Below are 25,799 nucleotides of genomic sequence, written 5' to 3'. Positions count from 1 at the left end.
GGCTTTAAATTCTCCACTCAGAAGAAGCAGTGTGTCCACTTCTACAATCATCGTGGACTCCATCCACATCCTGAACTGCGTCTTAATGGAGTGGAGTTGCAATATACAGACACTGCGAGGTTTTTGGGCCTTATCTTTGATTATAAATTAACGTGGGAGGCGCCTATACGTGATCTGAGAAGGCGTTGTGAAAAATCGTTAAACATTTTACGCCTTTTGTCAGGGGTTCGCTGGGGTGCAGACCGCATAGTGCTTTTACGACTTTATCGTGCTCTTATCCAGTCAAAGCTGGATTATGGCTGTTTTATCTATGGCTCAGCAAGTAAATCCAAGTTATGTCTCTTAGACACTATTCACCATCATGGGATACGACTCGCTACAGGAGCCTTCCGAACGAGTCGGATAGAGAGCCTGTATTGCGAAGCAGGGGAACCATCACTGTATCGGCGACGTAATTTGTTGTTGTGCTCGTATGCAGTTAAGCTTCGCTCACAGCCCGAGCACAATTCTTACGACTCCTTTTACCATCTTTCTCTTTACGGCCGATACAGTGACAATCCACGGAGACTTCGTCCAGCAGGTGTGCGGTTTCATGAACTGCTGTCCGAGCTCGACATCTGCTTGCAACAGTTCGCACACTGGAGTACACCACCACTCCACCGTGGACTATGTGACGTCCCATGTTTGATGTAAGTCTGAGCCGATGTTTTAAAAATTTTACACCAGCTTTTGTTTATAGACTTCGTTTTAGTGAACTTTTATCACAGTATCCAAATTACTCATTAGTTTTTACTGACGGATCTCGAGTAAATGATTGTGTGGGTTGTTCCTTTATTGCAAATGGACAGATATTTAAATATAAATTGAGCCAGTACACCAGTGTTTTTACCGCAGAATTATATGCTTTTTATAGAGTTTTATTGTTTTTAATTAGGCAACCCTGGGGCAGATTCCTTATCTGCTCTGACTCTCTAAGCGCCATTGAGTCCCTGCAGCGTCTGAATTCTGATGATCCGTTTGTGTTGAGAATCCAGGAACTTTTCCACACTCTTCTAACCTCTGACTATGAGATTGGAGTAGTGTGGACTCCGGGTCATGTTGACATTTCTGGAAACGAGGCAGCAGATGCTGCAGCAAGGGACAGTGCTATAAATGGATCTGAGGTGTATTGGCGTGAGAGATGGCAAGATATTAAAAATTATTTGAAACATACGTTATGGTGGCAATGGGAAGGCGAATGGTCTGCACAAGAGGGAAATAAATTACGAAGAATAAAGAATACTGTTCGCGTTTGGGATTCGTCCACAAGAGCGTCACAACACGAAGTTTTACTCACCCGGTCGAGGATTGGCCACTGTTATCTGATGCATGGCCATCTCCTACATGGCGAGCCTCAGCCAGAGTGTGATCTATGCCATGTTCCACTGACCGTGGAACATTTTTTATTACAGTGTCGAAAATACGACCGTGACCGTCTGCAGTATGGAATTCGGCCGACTCTACGTGACGTTCTTGGAAATAATTTTAATTGTACAAGTGTAGTTCTGAGATTTTTATCGAATACAGGACTTGACAAGGTGATGTTGTCTTTTAATGACCCGTTTTACTTATCCTCCGGACTCTTTACATCCGGAGGTTACATTTTTAGTATATGATTTTAACAAATTTGACATTTGGACCGTTTACATCCGTGCAATTTATAAATGCTCCAGACAATTTATTTCTGGTGGCATTTTTTTATTGTTTTGTTGTTTCTTTTTAAAAACTACTTAGGGTCTGAGAACGTCTCACTTTTATGGTTTTTATGCTTCACCTTGTTGAAACTGCATTTGTTTACCGTGACAACGCTTTTTAGTTCTTTTAAGCATTCTGGTTATTATGTTATGTCGTGTTTAGTGAATGATTTTAGATAAGGGCGCAAATAGCCATAGTAGCTGACGCGCTCTTTTTAAACCCCACTAATTAACTAACTAACTCAAATGATGTTAAAGGAAAACTCCATGAAATAACCATTATAGTGTTATCTGCAATTTTTTTCTCTTCATCAGATGATAGAACACACTGTCCACCTGACTTTGAACACTGTCCAAAGTCACCCGCCTCAGTGCACTATATCAGATAATATGGCTTGGAAATTTTGAAGTTAGGAATATAAAAAAGAGCTAAGCATAAATTATACAAAATTGTATGACTAAATATTTAACCAACAAATAATAATGATAATAATAATAATAATAATAATAATAATAATATTATTAATAATAATAATATTAATAATAATAATATTAATAATAATATTAATAATAATAATACCATAATACTTTAATCACCTTATAAGTTTTGAAGCCCTTCAAATTAAGCAAATTTTCAACTTAAACTTCATAGACAAGTCTACACCCTTAAATATAAAATCAGCTGCAGAAAACCCACCAAAACAACTGTTATCTCCAGGAAGTCGAAACAAAAATTAATAGCCCACATATCCAGAGCCCACAAAGAAAATGTCTCTTTTTGCCCAAAGTCTCCTACTGTTTAAAGTCACCCTTTTCTATGGTACTGAAGGATGCACGGGGAGGAAATGGTGACCAGAAGAAAAGTTCGGGACAGAAGAAGATATCAGATGATAGACACTATTAAGATGCATGAATCATATGCAGAGACTAAAAATGGGAAATATTGAAGAATGCTGGGTTTGCAGTGAAAGACCTGCCCTTGAGCAGGACACTATGATTGATTGATATTTGACACTTAAAAAGGCACATTTAAAATTTCTGAGTAACAATCGTTAATGTAATTTATTTATGGTAATTGTAAGTTTTGCAACTCAGACGTTCATAATATAGTAATGTATTTGATAATTATTTCCTTTTCAGCATGAAAAACAAATTTTGGTTATTACATTGCTATTTGGATGCAGTAATGATGAAGAAAGCAGTGTGCGGGCATCAGCAGTACGTGCACTGGCCATATATATTTTATTCCCAGTACTCAGAGAGGTATGTATATGATTACTATATTTTTTTAAGGAAGAAACTTAAATGTGTTGGTTGTAATTAACGTTCTTCTTTAAATTCAGCTTATAACACTTAATGCTAATAAATAAAACTTACGGCCGGTTTCACCAACCTTCAGTAAATCAGTCCAAATGAAACATTAAAATATTTAACGGTTCACTAAAATGCGAGCTGCTCACCAACTAAATTTTCTTTACATGTAATGAACAGTAAGTAATGGCTCATTATGGATAAAAAGTGCGATCTATGAATTTTTCATAACTGTATCGGAACATCTTTGTACAAAACCACAGTCTGCTATATCGCAAATCGTGTACAGTATTAGAAAAGTTTTGTTGTGTCTCTTGGTAGTGGAAATGTTGAAATTTTTACTACGATTTACAAGAGTACATTTATATGTGCGTTATTGCTAGCTACAATATCGCACAAAAGCATAGTGCTATATAGTATAGTGTCTGGTGTGCACTGGCCTTCAGTCAACAATGTGATTATTAAACATAATAAAATATTAATAAAGATTTAAGTTACATATAGTTAAGGAATAACAATTTTCACATACCAGTACTTTATTAATAAGTCACAGAGGAAAACATATTTCCACAAAAAATGTAAACCGTGTCTAATTAATTTCAAGTAAATCAAGTTAGAGTCAAATTTCGTGATAGTCATATCCTGGAGTATTGCATTGGTTCATACAGAATGTTTTCACGGATGGCTTTAGTCTAGTGGACAGAGCACTTGTTTCCGAATCAGTCAGTTGAGTGTTTGACGTCACTGTTATGCATTTCTTTTTTAATATATATATATATATATATATATATATATATATATATATTACTACTACTACTACTACTACTACTACTACTACTACTACTACTATTACTACTACTACTACTGCTGCTGCTGCTGCTGCTACTCTTACTGCTGCTCCTGCTGCTGCTGCTGCTACTCCTACTGCTGATGCTGCTGCTGCTGCTGCTATGTTCGCCATAATTATAGCTTTGTAATTATTGCATTCCTGATAACAGTGGTAACCTCATTTGCAGTAGTATGATATTTTATAACTGCAGTTTAGGTATAGATAATATTCTTGAAACGTGTGATCCAGAAAGAAAAAAATTAAAGATTTATGAATTTACTGTGCTGTGAAGTATAGTTGCAGATCTGAAAGAAAGTAGAAAGTTCATAGCAAATATCTGCAGTGCTTGGGAAAAGTGACATAAGTCAGTTTTCACAAACCTTTTGATAATTTATTGACAACTTACACTGGTTTATGTCGATTTGATTTTTTTCTGTATGAATTATTGTAATGGGAGGAATACCTATGTATTTTTTTCCAAGTGAACAGATGTTCCGTAAGTTGTCAATAAATTATCAAAAAAGGTTTGTGGAAATTTACTTGTGTCACTTTTCCCGAGCACTACAGATATATTGTGTTAAATAACTATTTTCAGGGTAGAGGTTCAATGTTGTTGTTGTTGTTTTCTAATGCCAGGCATTTGACAATAAAGTCATTTGATCTCTTGCACTCCAATATTTTTCAAAGATATTATCATGGCCAGCCACTGAAGCACAGATTTTGAGGTGTTCCGAATCCATTTCTTGGTTAAATGGCAAGTTGTAGCCGATTTAAGTGAACACCATATTTTAACGTTTTGGTGGCTACTTCATTCACACACAACCCCCAGAATGTCTGGAGGACCACACCTGCTGTTGGTCGACGGATCCATTGGACCTAGCTGGGAGATCTTGTTGATCCCAGCTTTCCCTCCTTAAGCCACTGGAGGACGATTTTAGTGCCATAGCAGGTCAGTACTAGGAACAGAAAAGTAGAAAGAGGAGGAAGGAAAGGGAAATGAACCCCTAGGCCTCGAATGCTCTAATGCCATCGGGGTCGAAGAAAGTAAGAGTTCAGTCAGAGGACTGGATAGGAAAGGGTAAAGAGGGAATTAGGTTCAATGTGTGCGTAAACTTAATTCTAATAAATTAAAGTTAATATACCAGTTAAGTTTTGTTATGTTTGGATGCACATAATGTATTAATTTACTAATATTTCTTACGTATGTAGTTACAATAACCACTTTCACGTGTTAAAATAGAAACTCAGTTGTATGTTACCTAGTTGACTAGTTTCAGCTTTGTCTCAGCCGTTTTTATGATATTCTAACCTATGATCAGTTTCTTCTAAAATTTTAAGTACCGTGATCTTCGTGACGCAGTATCTTTCGTGAATTTTTGTGTCGTTAAAATTTTCAAAATGATCGTTTCTTAAATGGTTAACATTATCTCCATCTGACTATTAATTTTCGACCAGTTCCAGATATAACAATTCTGCGTCGAAACTTTCCGCCATTTTATATTGCAACTAATTGTCCATTGTGCAACTCAAACCAAGAAATGGATCCAGAACACCTCAAAATCTGTGCTTCAGTGGCTGACCATGATAATATCTTTGAAAAATAGTGGAGTGCAAGAGGTCATATGACTTTATTGTCAAACGCCTGGCATTAGAAAACAACAACAACATATTGCAACTAATGAACCATTAAAAATTTAAAGACGGAAATTTCTATCACTAAATTTAATGATAGTTTTACTGGTTCGTTAGGCTAAAGATGCTTGGTGAGATATAAAAATGATTTAATGAACCAGTAAATAAATTAATGAATCATTAAAACCTTAGTGAAGCATGGTGAAACCAGCCCTCAAAGTGTTAAAATGTATTTAAAAAACTTTGGTAACCATATGGTACTGTTTCGGCATGATGTTTCACCTTTGTCAGTGGCTAGTGATCTACTGCATCAGGTGTGGCGTTCATGTTTTGTTTTGATATTTTCTGTGGAAGGGGTATGTCAGGTGGTAGTGGGCATGTTTGCGTGTTGCGTAGTATTATGTCGAATAATGTATGTGTGTTATATTGTAATTAGGTATTGAGTATATGTTGTGAATATGATTTGTATGTTTATCATTATCATCATCCCTCCAAGTATTGGACCATGTGGCTGTTACGGTCTCAAAGAAAAATTGTCCCTCCAGCGTTTCTTGGGAATCCCAGTTATCTCTTTCCTTGAGGGAGATAATGAAGCATAACTCTTGGGATTCTGTGCGATGTCCATTGTAGATGGCCCATCCAGTTGGCTTGGTAATTTTGTATATAGTGGAGAATTATGTGTTTATATATTTCATATTGTTTTAATATGTCCAGTTGTTTACTTTTCTGTGGAATGTGTAGTATCTCCATATCTATTTGTATATTGTTGTTGGTGATGTGTTCTGCGTAATTCGGCTTGGTTTGGTTATTCCTTTAATACGTATTACGTTCGTAGTATCATATTTGGAATGATCTGCCAGTTCGTCCTAAATAGAAAACTACCCAACTTGCACAAATCTGGCTTTCAGGTAGTAGCTCCCTGTAAAGCAGGTTTGAATAATTTCAAGGAAAAGCCAGATTTGTATAATACATTCGTTACTGGAGGTACGTTAACAGAAAGCCACAATTTAAGTCACACAAGTATTTGTGTGCACTCATAGTTGAGTTCTTGCGTCTTGTCAGCTCATTTGAGTCGTGTGGATACAAAGGAAAATTTGTGACGGTGTCGTAATATAGTTCCTGGAGTAGCTCAGTCGGAAGAGCGTTCACGCGCTAAGTGAAAGGTCCCGGGATCGATACCTGGCCCCGGAACAATTTTTCCTTGAAATTATTCTACCCAACTTGCATTTTGATTTGTATATCCCAGTTGAACTGTTTTTTTTTTTTCTAAAAGTTTAGATGAGGCCGGAGGGAAAAAACCTTTGGGGAGGTCGAGACGTAGATGGGAGAATAATTAATATTGAAATGGATTTGAGGGAGGTGGGATATGATGGTAGGGACTGGATTAATCTTGCTCAGGATAGGGACCGATGGCGGGCTTATGTGATGGTGGCAATGAACCTCCATGTTCTCTGATAGCCATTTGTAAGTAACTGAATAAGTAAAAGTTTAAATACTTCAGTGATATGGTATTTGTTTTGTATGTTGTGTTATATTTTATTTTTTTTATTGCAGCTATGATTTTGTGTATATTATTAATGTGTTAATGTTACGTATTTATCTTGCTGTGTTTGTGTTTGTTTATTAAATTTTTGTTTGACTTTTGACTTAGATGCATTGTAATAGTTAACTGGCGGTACCTATAATGCATCTGTTTGTATCATCTACATATCTATGCCAATATATAATTTTTTTTGCGTGTTTGTTCTCTATTGTGTATGAACATTTCTGCTTATATGCTTGATATGTATGGGTGAACCAATTGATAATATTTCTGTTTGTGCATAATATGTGTTGTACAGTAGTAGGTATGTGAAGTAATTTGTTTTGGAATGATCACTGTGATAATTCGCAATAAGATATAATGAATGTAATGAAGCAATAACTAAACTATACAACACATCAAATTACGCAAAACACAACGCCAATAGCAACCACAATTACAAGGAAATGGAAACAAATATGGAGATACTAAACATCACACCAAAACGTCAACAACTGAAGATATTAGACATGGCGGAATACGAAAAGAATTCTGGTAACAGCCACTATGAAAGCCTAAAAACTCATATATTAGAACAATATGAAATATATAAAAACACACTAACATATCCACAACATATATTGAAACCCAATTACAATTTAACATACACAAACTAGTCAACAGGATACTACGCAAACATCCCCACTACCATCTAAACATCTTCCTTCCACAAAAGACGGAACATGGCAAAGCAATAGATGAACACCACAGATCCAGTGAGACTGCCATCCAGTGACGAAGGCGAAACATCATGCCAAAACAGCACCGTACAGCTACCAGAGATGCAACCTTCTTTAAATGCATACATTTTAACAATTTTAAAATTTTAAGTTTTAAAGTTTTATATTTTGTAAATAACAATTTCAACATGTCCTAAAATAATTGCCTCGAATTTAATGTGATTTATTTCGGAAAATACTCCTAAGTAAGCTGTAAGATCACATTTAGTCTCAACAGAATGGTCATTCTCTGGTAAGGGATGGTTGCAGATGGGATAGTTCACAATACATAGAGATAAATAATGGAAACAACAATCAAAATATTTTTTCTGTAATTAATTACAGAACATAGTAACACCACCTTACAAATTAGTAATTAATAAATGTTTTTATCTATCAGGGATTAGGACACAGAAGGCCTTAAGTAAGAGATGTAGACAGACATGCAGGAACATCATTTTATTTTATTTTTTTATTTTTTATTTATATTTTTATTTATTTATTTTCTTTCCAGTTAAGTAATGCTTTGAAATTAGAATACATCTTGAAACAAAAACCTTACTATGAGGTAGCTGATTACTTCCTTATTTACTTACAAATGGCTTTTAAAGAACCTCCTGAACTTTCCTAATGGCATATTGTAGGCAAAGTTAAATTGTTGTTGTTGTTTTCTAATGCCAGGCGTTTGACAATAAAGTCATTTGTAAAGATGTAAAGATGATAGTGCATCTCCTTGCTTTATCTCCCAGTGAAATGGAAAAACATCAGACAGAAATTGGCATGTACGAACTCTGCTGTACTTTTCACTGAGACACATTTTCATTAATCGAACTAGTTTCTTGGAAATACCAAATTCAATAATAATAATATATAAAAATTCTCTCTTAACCGAGTATCAAGTAGCTGTATTTTATGAAAATATTGACATTTACATAGAAATTTACAAAATTATTACTCGTCACACAGCACTGAAAAACAAACCAAACCAAGATACAGATGAGACAATGCAGAAAGGAGAATATTTTTTTAACAACAAATTTATCAATCTAAGGTTTTTACATAGGCACTGTCACTTATACAGACTGGAAAATGCTTTCCTCTTTCACATCAAATTTTTTTTTAACTAATGGCGGGTACTTGACTGATAAAAGGCGGCCGGGTAGCTCAGTTGGTAGAGCAGCTGGCTACAGATTGGAAGGTCTGGGGTTCGATTCCAAGTAGTGATGGGATTTTTCGTTGCCAAACTTCCAAAACGGCTCCAAGGTTCCTCAGCCTCTATAAAATTGAGTACCGGGTCTTTCCCGGGGGTAAAAGGTGGTCGGAGCATGGTGCTGACCACACCACCTCATTCTAGTGCCGAGGTCATGGAAAGCATGGGGCTCTACCTGTATGCCCCCAAGTGCCTTCATGGCGTGTGATGGGGAAATCTTTAATCTTTTTACCTTTTACTTGAACTCATATAAAGCCAGACAAGCCGGTTTTCGACAACTACACTCTACCAATGAACAAGTCATACGCCTCGGCCAAGAAATAAAAGACAGTTAGGACAGTTTTAACAAGAAAGAAGATACCTTGGCAATATTTATTGACTTTCAGCTAGCATATGACTCTGTTTGGAGGAATAAATTATTACTAAAACTCCAGAAATTAGGTATCTCCAGCAATATGTTCAGATGGATATCAGAATTCCTTAGTCAAAGATTCATTGCCACTAAATTCAATAACTCACTTTCTAGTTACAGACAAACATATCGAGGTCTACCTCAGTGCGCTGTCCTCAGTACATCTTTATTCAATATTTATATAAATGACTTACCCTTCCTATTAGAGGCATCAAACATGAAAACAGCACTATTTGCAGATGATATAGTTTTGTGGACTTCCGGATCTTACAGACATAGAGACAAAATTCAAAATTCTGCTCTTAAAGCTCTAAATCAACTACATGTATGGAATACATCAAATTTGATGACACTCAATTTAAGCAAAAGTAACTACCAAATATTTTCACTCGGTAAAAAAGAAAGAGAATTCAATATCCAATACAATGGCCAACACCTTCCTAGGACTTATGAATCCAAATATCTTGGAGTTATTTTCGATAGTAAGTTAACATGAAGCAACCATTTGAAATACATTTCTGAAAAAGCTCGTAAAAGATTCTCCCTTCTAAAAAGACTAGCAGGAAAGAAATGGGGTTGCTCTACGAATACTTTGAACACTACATACAAATTGTTTATACAGCCAGTGCTGACATACTGCGGAGAAATTTTAATTACTTCACCTTTCATAAACGACATAGAATATGTTCAAAACCAATCTCTCAGACTCATTACTGGTGGAATCAAAACAACTCCAATAGATTCTATGAGATTCCTCACTAATATTAACAGCATCAAAATGACAATAGAAGAAAAACCACTGATTCAAACGAAAAACTTATCAGATTACCAGGTAACAATTGGCATTCATACAGTCCTCTTTGTAGATTGAAAACTCAAAAAAGTTTCATATCCATGGTTCAAGAATTAAAACAGAAAATCAATATCCCGAATTTAAAAGAAACTTACAAATTAAACCAAACCCTTTAACTCTATTAAATATAGAATATAATCTAAATTTAACAGAAGAAATACTGAAATCAGAAGTAAACACTGAAATACTGAAACAATTGTCTTTAGAGACAATTAACATTAGGTACCCTCCACAAAACTGGCTTCATTTATACACCAACGGATCCTTGATCTCCAGAGAACAAGGTGCCGGTGCAGGTGTTACGTGCTGTCTCTTCTCACTTTATAGATCTCTTGGATATGGAACAACAAGTTTTGATGGAGAAATCACTGCAATAAGTGAAAGTCTCAGGAATCTTCTCTGCCACATCAATAAATTTAGGAATGCAGTTATATTGTCAGACTCCAAAGCAGCTATTCTAGCAATAGTCTCTAGAAACACACCTTCATCTCAAATAGCAGAAATAAATAAAATGCTCTCTCAACTAATAACACTCAATAAAAGAATTGTATTCCAATGGATACCATCCCATTGTGGAATCCTGGGAAACGAGAATGCGGATGCTTTAGCAAAGAAGGGCAGCACTGCTACTTACAGACCTGTTACTAAATCTACGTATTACTCTGTGAAGAGATTTATTAAATCTGCATACTTAGACTTCAACAAACAAAATTTGATAACACAATCCCAAGGGAAAAAATGGAACTCTCTGCATAAAAATCCACAGTTAATTCCCGATTTACCACGAAAATCGTCTGTAGCTGCATTTAGATTGGCAACAGGCCATGATTGTTTGGCCAAACATCTGCATAGAATTGGAATATATCAGTCCCCTAACTGCCCATTGTGCAACTCAAACCAAGAAATGGATTCGGAACACCTCAAAATCTGTGCTTCAGTGGCTAGTCATGATAATATCTTTGAAAAATATTGGAGTGCAAGAGGTCAAATGACTTTATTGTCAAACGCCTGGCATTAGAAAACAACAACAACATATAAAGCCAGATATGTAGACCGATTTATCAACAGAGTTATTGTCGGGTGTGCCATAGGAGGCTGGTATTAGTGTCCTGCAATGTTCGAACATGAGAGAGGCAACCAAGACATTAAAACTAAGTCTTATTTCATATGAAAATGTAATCGCAAGATTTGTGCTAAAATTCTTAAGCAATTAATACAAGAGTGGATGACAACGAATATTTTATAACAAGTTGGAACAAACACGACTGGCCTCCTTCTGCTGAACGAATATCGGCGAATATCGAACTTCACCATACTTGACAAACTTGAACTGAACACAGCACCTGTAATGCACTACGCTAGCTGTTATACACTACACCCATGATGAGATGAGATGGTGATGGAGATTTTTTGGGATGCCACAGGGGAACCAGACCTGGAAAAAATCCTTGTGTTACATGGACCACAGACTTGCCCAACACAAATTATAAATCAGGGGTATGTCGGAGATCACATCAAAGATAATATAATTTCACTTATTTTTATTAACAGCTTTCTCTTAACAAAAAAATCTTACACAACAGTCTAACTGTGCTGGATCACCAGGTAACACTCCCAGGTATGATTTCTTTTTTATGACTTCATACCGAGATTTTTCCATTATCTTAAATGTATTAACACTGGTTTAAAGCTGTATATAACTTTAATTTCACCTGCATTTTTAGGAGAATCTATCACTTAGACCACCAAAATTCAACGTACAACACTGCAACCCAACAATTCAGATTTGCAACAACATTTCTATTAGGTTGAATGTTTGTGGTAATTAACTGATTATTCGAATGTTTAAAAAAAATTTCATACATATTTGAGAAACTTGTCATTTTTTGAGGTTTTGAGAATGGGAAAATCATAGAGTACGGCACAAAATTCTTTGAAAAGTTGTTATAAAATGTAGTGAACGAATGTTTGAAATAGCCTTGCAGGACTCATAACGTTCTTTTAACTTAATAGAGCAGTTTTCACCATGTTCTTTAGGAACGTACAGAATTTGTGTTGCTTTAGTACACGATTTAGCAACAAAGTAAAATGAACAGACACTTGTTACTGTTTCATTTTCTTGTAATACTATATATATTCATAATTAGAAATTATTTTGTCTCACTTCTCTACCTCTTGGAGTTTTCTGTTTTCCCAGAGAATTGCCTACCAATTTCAAGTCTCTGGTAAAATTCTCTCACTTTAGCTGAGATCTGAGCTTAATGAATCACTCTTTTTTTTTCTTTTCATTTTCAAGATTTCTTTTTACTATTGCTGATACTGCAGTGATGTGGCGTGAGTATTTCATGGGTGTTACCGGTCATTAATCAACACAACTTAGCCTGACCACAACATTAGAACTTTATTTAGACTTACCGGTACTGTGATAGTGTAGACTACTTGTCACAGTTAAACATCTTAGAACAATACGAAATATATAAACATACAATAACATACCCACAACGTATACTTAATATACAATTACAGTTCAATACCCACACATTATTCGATGTCATGATACATCATAACACACAAACAACCAGCCCCCACCATAAGAGCAACACACCCCACCCCTACAACTGACAAATGCACATCACAGTATTCAAGATCACCAGTAGTTCAGGAGACACTGATGAAGACGTAACATCACGTCGAAATGGGCCGTCTGCCCAAGGTATATACCTTTTTTAAAAATTTTAACACTTTTTAACATGTGACTAAACAATTTTATGTTTTTAGACTACTTATATTGAAGTTCTATTCTGCGATTCTTCTATAAGAAGAGATCGATGACAGAGTCATTGAATGTTGGTTCTTTTTTCATGTTCAAGAGAAGAGATTTTTCTATCGACATTAAGGATAGTCCAGATAGTCTATTCTGCCCTTGAGTATTCCGCTCGTAAGTATGTATATGTCGCAAAGCTGAAAATGTCCTTTCTGCTGAAGCATTTGTCGCGGGAATTGTTAAAATCAAATTACAGAGTTTGGTAACTTCCAGTAGAGCTTCTGTGAGACCAATGGCATGCAAGTTCAAACCTAACTCATACATACCTAGCACATTCGGGAAAAGAATATGTACGACAGTTCATTTTTCAATCACATCAGAATAAAGAATGACCCATAGTTTTGCATCATGATCCGAAAGGGTTTTTCCAGAAACACTTCTGTGAGGTTCGTATACCTCTCAGAATTAAGCAACGTTAGGAATTCCAGTTTGTCAATGTCTGAAAATTTGGCTATCATTTGGAATTTTCATGTGTCAATGATTTCATAGAATAGCCACCGAAAGGAAGTTTTATTCTCTTCGTCAGTGTGATCACTTCTCACTTTCTTCGAGTGCGGCATCACCAAATTTTCACACGATCTTTCTGTCCTAGACCAAATAGTGTCAAAACTGTCACGAACATTTGTGAAATCACCTATTTTCTGTTTGCAGTAGCCCACATCATATAGTTTTTTGTGCAAAATGCTGAACAAAATTTCAGCTTTCGTAAGAACTGCAGAAAAAATCTCTAGCAAAAATTCAAAATTAAAGCTTTGAAGACTGGTAGTAACATGTTACCCACACTCGCGTTTCATGATCCCATTCATCACAGTCTTCTATCATCGACTTTAAAAGCCCCAATAATTCATCTTTGAAATTGAAGATAACATAAACCATCCTTGATTTGTAATTCCATCTTGTATTAGACATCGTAGGGACATGTCTTCTGACTTGTCGATCGAGAGCCTTTGTTCTTTTTGATGATTTCGTGAAAAATGAAGAAAGCCCTGACACTGTCTGAAAAAATATCTTATACTCTTTAATACAGTCCACTGATTTTTCTAAAACTAAATTTAGTCTGTGTGCACAACAATGGACAAATAATACTCGTCCATATTTATTCTTCACAAGAGGCTGTAGGCCTCCATGTTCACCGGATATGGCTGGGGCCCCATCATATGTTTGTGTGATCAACATTTCTCTGCACTGAAATTCTTCTACGTGGTCGAATAAAGTTTGGGCCAGTCGAACTGCAGTGTGGTCATTACTTACATCCGAGAAACCTATAAATCTTTCCTCAATATTCCCATTTGCGTTGATGTACCAAAAAACGGTAGACAATTGAGGCACTCAGAAGCAAAGTGATACAAGTGACATTTTTGGAAAAAGTGAGATAAGTGTATATTCTGAATCTTTAACGTCACTTTTGTTCAGAGAAAAAAGTAATATAAGTGCAGTTCCAGTCAGTGCTGCTCCATGTTGGCCTAACTCTTGTATTACAGTGTATACAGAGTTTTGACTGAGAGGCAAACTAATACAAGTGCGTTGTTTGCATAGTGTTGTTGCGTTTCTTCTGTTTATGACTAATTCATTGCCATAGTGGCGAGAGGTAATATATTAAATATTCGAAACATCTTTGTGGAAGGCCTGCACACATACAATAAGGATAACTTTTGCTACGTGGAGCAACTTGCAATAGCTAAAGAAATTCATCCCACCCATACACTACTCTTTATTTGATGACATGAAGCATGAGGATGGGCCTATAATAAGAACTGCAGGACGTGAAAGAATGCGTGGAAGAGAAAGTTCAAGGAATACTCGCAGTAGAGTCCTACAGATGAACTTCATGACAGAAACATAGATGTTGCAGCAGAGAGAGATGTGACTTCTTCAGATGAGGCTAGTGATGCAATGGACAGCGACTAAGGCTGAATTTCATTTAAAAATAAAAATTTTCTTAACCTTCTTCTTTCGGATTACTAAAAACCACATCAACGTTGCCCTAGAAATTGAATGTAATATTCAACCAATCAGACACTATGTATTAAAAAGGACCTAAAAGTACATTTAAAATTGCAAGCCTCATCCAGATCTCAGATGTTCTTCAAACTGTCAGATAATATCCTGTGTAATTTGTACAAAATAAACAAAGAAAAAATTTCAGTCTATATCACAGACACACTCATTGTTAAAATTCCAGTTGTGAACGAAATTCCTCCATGAAAATGGGTAATTCCTGAACATAGCATACAAATTCCAGGAAATAATTCCAAAAATGATCCTCCATACATTCTTAAGTTAGATGCCATGTAACTAATCTGCAGCACATATATGGATCACCTTCAAATTTGTACAGATGGATCTCTAAATCCTGATGATGGGACATCAGGAGGCAGGGTATTATATTCCAAAATATCAAGAAAGTTACTTCATATCATGTTCATCCTCCTCCAGTCTTGACACTGAACAGCTAGCTATTGATGCCGCTCTTCAGTGTGTTACGCAAATTTCTGAAAAATCTATTTGCATACTCACCAACTCCAAGGGCTATATATAATATAATCAAATATGTACCAATCCTATACGCACATAGAATTATTCCAATTCAGAACTAAATAAAACTAAAAAAACTCCAAAAGGAAATAACATTTCAATGGATACCTAGTCATTGTGGTATATTTGGAAACTAGAAAATCAATAACATTGTGAAATAGGCAACATATTTGCAACAAGACCTCTTCAAGTGATATCTCTATCCAATGCCTTTGCTTCAGTAAAGTCTCATTTTATAAACTTATGGATCAACAACTGGTTCTCTTCTGAAAAAGGAAAAATTTTACAGTCCGTTCAAAAGAAACCAAACGACCTGGAAATGTACAAAAACTTGCCCAGACATGTTCAAACGTTTGTAACAAGAGCCAGAACAGGTCACATTGTCACACAATTGTACCTATACTGATTTCACCTTCCTGATAATCCTACTTGTCTGTGGTGTAATAATCATGATGAAGATCTGGAACACATTCTTCTGTACTGTCCATGCATAAACCATAAAAGAAGTAAATTAAAATCATCAGTACCAATTGCAGAAGACACAGCCCTGCAGTATATATTGACTACACCCCAACTCTGGCTACTAGCAACAGGCATCTATAAAGAACACCGTTCAAAATACCCCTCATTTCTCATGAAAAAGAAAAACTAAATAGACTATAGTGGACTTTATGTTGTCAGCAAACTGCTCGATACATTAAGAAGATTGATTGAGTGATTCTTTCGGTTATACAGACACATTTTGTCTTATAATATAATCAGAAAGCTCAAATGCTGTTAAGACAGAAATATTTCAATGTTGTAAGCAATGTTCTTGTTCTCGTTTTAAATAATATACAAATACTGAAAACCGTTGCACTTATATAACTTCTCCACAAAAATATTTTCGTGGAAAAATAATACAAGTGACTTTAGGACCCTATTTTACCTAAACTGTTTTAGAATAGATAATTTCTATTTAGAAGTTAAAAAATATAGGTACCAACATATACAATTGTAAATTTACAGCAACATAGTCCTGTAACAGACTTTAATTTCCTTTTCAACTTCAAAGTCATTTATCTCAAAACTTACTAAATGTCACTTGTATCACTTTGCTATTGTGTGCCTCAATTGGGATTTATTCGAAATGTCAGTCGTCTCATCTATGATAATGGCAACAAAACTACAATTCTCAATTTCTTTTTTTATTTCCTGTATCATACAACGAGATATGCAGTCAATTAAATTATTTTGAATGTCATTTGATGTTCCAGAAAAGACAGTAACAGTTTGTAAATGATTGTATAATTTGTTGTTACTTTCTGCAAGCAAATGCAATACCGGTAATTCTATGTAATTTCCTTTGTTATTAGAATCACTGGACTCATCGTTTCCTCTGAATGGCAGTTCTTGCTGTGCTAAGAAGCATGTAGCGCTTAGTAGGTGTCCCATAATGTATCTATTTCTTTTAAAAATGTCATTATGTTTTTTAACTGAAATTTTAAATGTTTTGCTTAATGAAAAATCAATTCTAGTGTTGCCAAATGTAGCCAAGGAACATGTTGCTGCAATGTGTTGCTTTGAAATTTCATAACGTCTGCGAACAATTCTGAAACTGTCCATATTCTCAATGCCATTTTTTGTCCATGCATTTTTTTCAGATGAAAACAGAAGACACGGCCAACAGAAAAGTTTAAATAATCATGTACATCCACATAACCCAGGGTAATCTGTGTACCATGAGACATAAAAATGTCGATCATATCCACCCGACGCTTTTGATTTTAAATTACTCATAACAGGTATGGGCCTACCGTTATTAACAATTGCAGTCTTTTCCACAAAAAAACGCGAACCGAAAGATTGTTTTAAAAGATTCTCGATCGCACAGTTACATTCACAGCTAGGCTTATTAGAAGAAGAACTAGGCACTGATAATTGTTCTATGGAATTCGATGCCATTATTAAGATCACTTTTTCTCCACAAGAAAATACGAAGAAACTATATTTTGTCACTAAGTCACCACAAAAAAAAAAAAACACGAAACTATCACATGAAAAGACGAAGAAACTATGTATAATTTTTCTCAACCGGCAAGCTCACAATATCACCGTGTTAAAAGGACCACTAAGTAGGAGTTACATTTAGATTCCTCTGTCTGTGCTGAGCACGCGCTTTTACCGTCAAGCTGAGCAGTAACAGGGCCCCTTAGTAGGCGTTACTACTCTGCTCGCTTTCAGCCGCACTGTCTGCGAGGGTTCAACATCCTCTATTGAGTTGCTTGTTACACTGTCCTTTGCTGGTAACAATGTTGCATTGACGTTGCAATGTCTCACACAGTCTATTTATTGAATAGCGACCAGCGAAAATACTGTTCTTTTGTATTATAAGCCTATTAAAATAATGTTAATGAATTATTAGAAGCACTAAGAGCTTCAATATTCTATTTTGTTTAGTGTTACCCCCGGTAACACCAGTTACATGGACGCCACACCCCTGTGATACTGTAATACTGTTTACAATATTTTGCCTTTTTTTCAGGACTAATTTTATTTAGCACTGAACTTAAGACACAAGTCACTTTTGTTGGTGATTTAGGAAGGGCATGCATCACCTTCTTTATTGATTTCCCCATTACTTAGAAGAAAGTAGTGATTTATCATTAAATGCTACCAGTCCATTTGTTTTAAGTTTTTTTTTCTATATACTTATTAAAGGAGAAAAATTCGTTCCAACATCGGAAATCGAATCCAGGATCCTCAGCTTGGCACTCTGAATGCCCTTACCACCTGAGCTATGCCGAGACTCGATTCACAGTGCCAGCTGAACTCTCCTCCTTTGTATTGTCATTGGCCTACTACCTGCATTTATATAAATATTTGTGGCACTTGACTGGAACATTCTAGTCGCGATAGGGAGTTGCGCGTGTATCTAGCGAGAAGGAAAGTGTGGGGAAAGGGAAACTCGAGCTTCGGTAGGAGCTGTAGCACGGTAAGAAGCAAGGGGAGGAGAACTTCAGTGACAGCGCGGAGCAGGGAGAGCAAAGGAAGCATCTCGACTCAGATTTCTCTTTGATATTCTGTAAGCCACGTGAATCGAAGGTCCGAGAACATGTGGTTTAATAAATAAAAGCGCGAGTAAGTTAGTCTTCAGTCAGCCGTCAAGTCTTGTCTTGGACAGCAGCGACGTATCCAGAGAATCTGAGTTTGACCTGCAGTGAACTTGAGTGAGTCCGTAACTGTGGCAGTGGCCAGGCGAAGGCGATGTATCCAGAGGATCTGAGTACGATGTGCAGTGAACTTGAGTGAGTCCATAATTGTGGCAATGGCCAGGCGAAGGCGACGCATCCGGAGGGTCTGAGTTCGATGTGCAGTGAACTTGAACAGTGAGCTAGAAGAACTAGCCAAGGCAAGCGAATTGTGAACTGAGAAGTGACAGTTTTGTTCTGCATTTAGTGCTTTGTGAACATTAATTGAAATAAGAGTACATTGTTGTTCTTCTCAATAATACACGTGTATTGTCATTGTCGTTTTGTGGAGTGTAATAACGACTGTTGTGTTGCTGTGTTAAGTGGAGTACCCCTTGGTGTAGGGTGAATTATTAAGAAATAAAAGTCACATTGTTGACGGGTGTGTGGTGGCAAAGTAAGACTAAAAAGTTACGATATATATATATATATATATATATATATATATATATATATATATATATATATAGACACACACACGCGAGTATGTTATGCATGCAGGAGCGTATATTTTAATGACTTTATGACTATTTCAACCACACTCCATTAATAATTATCTACATGATGACTACACATAGTCATTGATTACACAATTTTCAATAGAGGAAAGTGAGGTTCTCTAATTAGAATATATTATATTATATACTTTCTGTATGCTTTCTTTCCCTTTCTCATTTTCTACTCTCCTATGTTTTGGACAAGCGATTTTCTTGCACATAAGTAAGAACTTGTCTTGATCAATTTTATTTAACTTACTTACATAATGGTCAAATGTAGTTATGTTCTCATGAGTTAAGTCAGCTGCTTTGCACTCCGTTTTTCCAAACCTTTTGGATTCACGGGTATATCCGGATGTCTATGTGACCTGTAATACTTGGCAGACTCTTGTTATTCTTTGTAGGCATTCTAGGTGCTTTTTATTTTGCTGTAGATTTCCTGCCATCAGCACTTTCAACAGCTGATATACCTTTTCACTACACACAGGCTCTGTATTATGATAGATAGTATACAATAGCATGCTCTCATTGTAATGGTTTAGAAGCGACAGTACGTTCCAGAGTAGCCTCGCCTTGCACGAATTAATCCCTCTATCACACCTTTAGAGTGGGAATTCACCTCCACACAGGAGCAAGACTGCAAATGTTTGCTAGTAATTTATTTTTCTAATATACGTTTTACATTGTTGATCTAAATATAAATTGCTATCACCTTGTATGCTGCGTAAAATAAAATAAATGTTATTGTTATTCAAGTATGATTACTATAACAGTATTCTGTTTTGCTTATAATGTAGTTGACATTTATCAACTAATGCTTTAAATAATAGAGAGCAAATATTGAGTTTCGTGGAAGATCACAGTTTTCATTGCCTAATAATATTACATTAGTAATTGACTGCTGCTAAAATTATTTTACAAGGATACTCGTAACATGAATATCAACATATAAATGCCAAAAACTCAATTTTGAAAATTTGAGCATTTAGTGACTTTTTTAAAAAATGCTCTTCATTTTTCTTCTCATCATAACTCCAGAGTCCACTCAGTCTCGAGTAAAATTAAGCATCTGGTATTCCTCAGAGGTAAAAAGTGTTGACCACATCGCGTCTCTTTTGCATCAGGGTCCAAAGAGTGTTGAAGCTCTACTTTCTTGCATCCTGTAAGCTTTCTTAAAGTGTACATGAATATTCCACTTTTTCAACTCCTTAAATTCATTTATAATTTCATTTCTGAAAAAAAAATCCTTGTTAGTGGTTTTTGGAAATCAAGACCCACATATTAGAAATTAATATTCTTCATTGCTAATGTTCCATATTATTTCTAAATTTTCTTTTTTTGTATAGGAAAAAGAAAATGATTGTTTGCAGATTATAAACTTTTCATTGCAGTAGTTTCTGTGTTTAATTTCAGGATATTTACTTCATTATTCACTCAGCTGAAAACATAATACGAACTGTGGAGGATGAGTCGTCTTTAGTACGAATGAAGGCTTCTTGGTCTCTTGGTAACTTAACTGATGCTCTAGTTCTCAACTCGTAAGTATCTACAATTTCTGCATGCTGTCAATAATAATACAGATTTGGCCAACACAAGGTACTGACAGGACCAATTATCTTGGCAACTCATAGAGAGTGGAGAGCAGGGAAACTCAATGAGTGCTCACGTCACTTTCTTGTAATTTGTTCCAAAAACTTTGCTTGAATCAAGCAAAATTTTTTAAAACAATGGAACAGTGTGATCATATTAGAAAATCTAAATGAGTAATTTGCAGCAAGAAGAGATAAGTCATTACACTTTTTTTAAGCAGCCTCCAAATGCTTGTATATGCGTTTACAAAATGAGGTAACAAAAGGATTACACAGAAAATATTAACGAAAAAATGATATTAAGAATTCAGAACATTAGTAAGATGATGTTGAATGACCCACAAAGAATATCTGGAAAGATATTTATGTGGAACTTCAATTATACTGAACAAAAAATTTTAATTTTTTGGCATGTTCCAAATTAAAGTAGGTGATTTTTTACTAATATGGATCGATGTTATCCAGGCTAAAGGGCCGTGGTCTGTTGGTGCTGTTGCTACCATACGTTTCGTCTGCTTCTCTGGCAAACATCGTCAGTGATGTGGCACACAGGAGCGCTGGATGACACGTTCCTGATCTGGAGCCACGGAAGACAAGTCTTGGAGGACTTCTTAATACACCTTAACAGCCATCATAAACAGATCCAGTTCACTATGGAAACAGAAAATGATGGTCTGTTGCCCTTCTTGGATGTATTGGTCTGCAGATAGGAGAATGGTTCACTCAGTCACAAAGTTTACAGAAAACCCACGCACAAAGATCGCTATTTACACAAAGATTCTAACCATCACCCCAGACAGAAGCAAGCGATGATGAAAACTTTGTTCGACTGGGCCAAGCAGATTTCCGAGCCACAACACCTCGATCAAGAAATCGGCCATCTTAGATATACACTGGAGGCCAATGGCTATTCTGCAAGAGAGATCAAGAGTCTTGAAACCTAGATTGCATACACTGCCCAGTCCGAGTCAAGGCCCCACCAAGAGAGGCACCGTATTCCTGCCGTACTTGAAACAAGTTACAGATCGCATCAGCAAGCTATTAAAACAACACGACGTAGAGACAGTCTTCCTTCCAACTCCTACTGGAGTTTACAGGATCCCGTGCTCATGTGGCTCAGTATACATAGGGACGACTCAATGTAGTTTCAAGACCCAAATTTCTGAATATAGAAGAAACTGCCGTCTAGGCCACATAGATAAGCCAGCAGTAGCCAAACACGCATATAAAGAGGGGGAGCACAACATTAGGTTCGAGGACACTGACATCCTAAGCGGGACGCCAGATTACATCGACAGGCCATTGAAATCTACAAACACAAGAACAACTTCAATCAGAAGGAAGAAGACCTTAAAGTCAGTCAAGCGTGTACCCAGCCCTGAGAAACACACATTACTCCATTCATACAACAGCCAAACACGATGGTAGCTCATCACAACATGTTGGCCACCGGTTCGGACCGCGGCGACAACTGTTGTGAGCCACGATCCATCCCGACCTTAAATACCACAAGACAACCAGCCACAGTCCTAGTCGTTCCCAGCACGTTAAGGAGATCTTTGCACTCCCATGTGCCACACCACTGACGATGTCTGCTGGAGCAGCAGACGAAATGTATGGTAGCAACAGCACCAACAGACCATAGATGTTTAGCCCTGATAACATCGATCCATATAATGCTAGCCATGAATGCCTACATTCCAAGATTTTTTTACTAAGTCGTGTGCCCTGAATCTGAATTTGAAATCTGAAATACCCTATCACTTATTATTTTCAGGGAAATCAGGTTGAATTTTCTTCTGCTTCTGCAGAGAAAATTTTGCAACATCACTCTTTCTAAATGGTCCATTATAATTAAAAAAGACTTACAGAACACATGGTTATGGAATTTCAGAAGCCAAAAGTAGCACTCTGCATATTTTTTTTCTTGCTGCGCAACCTGAGTGCTGCAAAAGTTGCGACTGGAGATTGCAAGTCTTTTCACACATGAGGCACTACTTCTGCAGCCGCCATTACCTGCAGCTTTGCATCTCTGCTTTGATTCCTCAGTTCATTTTGTGGTTATGTTCGCAGAGTTTCAGATTATGAAACTCATGCGACAACATTATTATCACTGCTTTTAATTATAAATTGGAGATCGAAACATTAAACTACAAAAAGCAGAAGATTCTGGGACAAAGAAAGGATAGAAATACAGTACAACTTGAAGTTATGATCTCCTTCGAGAATTACGATAAAGGGTATGAATAGGCTCTAATGTTACGGTGTAAGAACTTTTTTGCGAGTATTAAGTGGTTTATTAATTTTTAATCATTCTTTATTGAACTGGTCCCAAATAGTGTGTATCATCTTCTGAAATTTTCATTGCACTAGCAATTTCTGCTAAAACCTTTTACTTTTTGTTGTGGGAATCTGCGTTTGCAAATTCCAGAAGCACTCTCTTGGTTCAAGTAGGTCTATTATTTATTTGTCTGTCCTAACTAGTATTCAGAAATTGACATTATTTTTTATTATAAAGCTATTAGAAAAACACCTGTACTTCAGTGATAACCAATAGCACTATTCTCGCAAGTAATGTTGGCAACCCTCCTGGTTTGGCAGCTGCTACTTCTCGGTTTGCACCATTGCAGTACGAGAGTTCCACAGTATTTTGCACTGCAGCACTGCAAAAGCAGCGACATGTGACCATGTCTTTACCATTTTGACTCTCCAACTTCAAGTCTGTGTCAGGAAGTTGTAGCTGTTTTCTAATTATGAATACACTCTGTGTAGCGAAGTTACAATGCCATGGGTCTTTACACATGCAGAGTATACTGACATGATTGTTGCAATTGTAATTGTAGAGCAGTGGGATGTATGGGAAATCTGGCTGGAATAAATTAATAACTTCTTTCATATCTAACAGATTTTCATAAAAGCTAGTTAGCATACGTGTTTTGTGTACGAAGTTTTAATAAGTTTGAATGAGGCACACTACTTTAGTGGGTGAATGTATACAAAAATAATTTATCTCCTATCTAACAGATTTTCATGAAACTTTGTAAATTAGTTACAGGTAGCATACTTGTTCTTATATGGAAAGTCTGTGCATTGAGAAACTATGGGTACATACAAGACAAAGCCTGATTCATTACTGAGTTGGTCGCTCGTAACCTAGTTGGTCGTTGGGCAGAAAATCAGGGTGTACAAGATGGAGTCTGGCTGGTTACCATGTTGGTCGTTTGTAAGCTAGCTGGTGGCTGGGCAGAAGGTCGGGTTGATAAGAACGAAGCTTGTTTGCGCCTGCCAGCCAGTATAGCTGAACTTACTCTGTTTTTTCAAAATTGTCTTTTAAAAACAATAACAATTTTTAAAAATGCCAGGATGGATTGTATTGGTCTTCAAGTTCTCTGAAACGTACCTTAGATATTCGGGTATTTTCAGTATGGTAATAACCACGTAAATAATTCCACTTTTCTGGAAAGCATCATAATAAAACCCTTTCATTAAATCCCATATAGTTCATTCTGATACACAGAGCATTGATAAAATAATATGTATTAATTGCCAAAAGGTCAGTACCGGTAATTTTATTGATTCTAAAATCGTCACTTTCTGTAAAATATCAATTATTCATTTACAAAGTTACTTATTATTGGTATCCATTTCACACCACCTCATTCTAGTGCCGAGATCAAGGAAGCATGGGGCTCTATCTCCGTGCTCTCGAAGTGCCTTTATGGCATGTGAAGGAGCTACCTTTACCTTCATTGGTATCCATTTCAACTCCTCCTTCATCTCTCAATTTCACAATAAGGTATAGGCTTTGGTGGTCGGAGTGAACCTGATTTCTAAATTTGTTAACATTGATTATCCTAACAAAAATTGTTTTTAGAATTTAAAGTCTTGAAAATACATTAAATTTATATCAATGCATTATTAAATTTGATATATAAAAATGACATATTTCAGATCATATCCCCACAAACAAAACCAAAAGCATGAATAGAATATGTTTGTTGGAACCCAAGTGTTTAACGAGCACTGCTTTCAACCAAAGTACTAATAACTTCTCTAGAATTTATAACAAATTAATAAAGAAATACGCAAATTTATTTATCTCCAGCAGTTTGAAATTTAAAAATGTATGTAAGCAATTTATTATGAGTAATGATTAATTTTTAGATGTTGTTATATTGTAATTTATGCATCTACATTCATTATGTATTGAATCCTACCCTGAATACGAGAACACTCTCTTTTAGGGGTATGCTAGAATGTTGTAAATTTACAATTTCTATGTATTGTCTATTTCTGGCAATAAACATTATTATTATTATTATTATTATTATTATTATTATTACTATTATTATTGTTTGAAAGTAATCTTTCTCAATCCATTATACGCGTTGAAATGAGGAGCAGTTAGGCGTTTAGCATGTGGGGTAGTTTTACAGACGCCTGCAAAGTAAAGACATTTAGGTGGCTGGTAGCTGGAAAAATAAGATTATTCATTCTACGAGCTACCAATGGGCTAACAGGCTACATAGCAGTCTACCGACCAGGTCTCGTCTTGCACGTCTCCATTGCTTCACTTTCGGGCATTCCTTTCCGACGAGGTAACCGGTCAGGCTACTAACTACCAACCAGGCTCCGTCTTGCACGTACCCTATCCCTTTCTAGGGATGAATGTATACAAAAATAATAATTTCTCTCCTATGCAACAGATTTTTCATAAAACTTCATATAGTAGTTAAAGATAGAATACTTTATTTATTTATGTATTTATTTATTTATTTATTCATTTATTCTTTCATTCATTTCAAATGGCAGATACATTGAAATTTGACATTCATTGTCCCAT

At 36.1% G+C, this 25,799-nt stretch overlaps 1 protein-coding gene across 6 annotated transcripts in view; it reads left to right on the top strand.

Moving 5' to 3' along the window:
* Positions 1-25,799, top strand: part of LOC138713571 (HEAT repeat-containing protein 6) — a 274,274-nt gene that overhangs the window by 166,080 nt on the left and 82,395 nt on the right. For 5 of the 6 annotated variants that reach the window (XM_069845747.1, XM_069845743.1, XM_069845744.1 and 2 more), the window contains 2 exons: positions 2,874-2,996; positions 20,781-20,905. In XM_069845747.1, coding sequence (XP_069701848.1) covers positions 2,874-2,996; positions 20,781-20,905 — 248 coding nt within the window. The remainder of the gene's footprint in view (positions 1-2,873; positions 2,997-20,780; positions 20,906-25,799) is intronic. The other variant, XM_069845745.1, reaches the window with a different exon arrangement.

This window comes from Periplaneta americana, chromosome 14 (genome assembly GCF_040183065.1).
Source record: "Periplaneta americana isolate PAMFEO1 chromosome 14, P.americana_PAMFEO1_priV1, whole genome shotgun sequence".
In the NCBI taxonomy this organism is placed as follows: domain Eukaryota; kingdom Metazoa; phylum Arthropoda; class Insecta; order Blattodea; family Blattidae; genus Periplaneta; species Periplaneta americana.
Note: the sequence above shows the minus strand (reverse complement) of the source record. Positions and strands in the feature narration are given on the sequence as shown.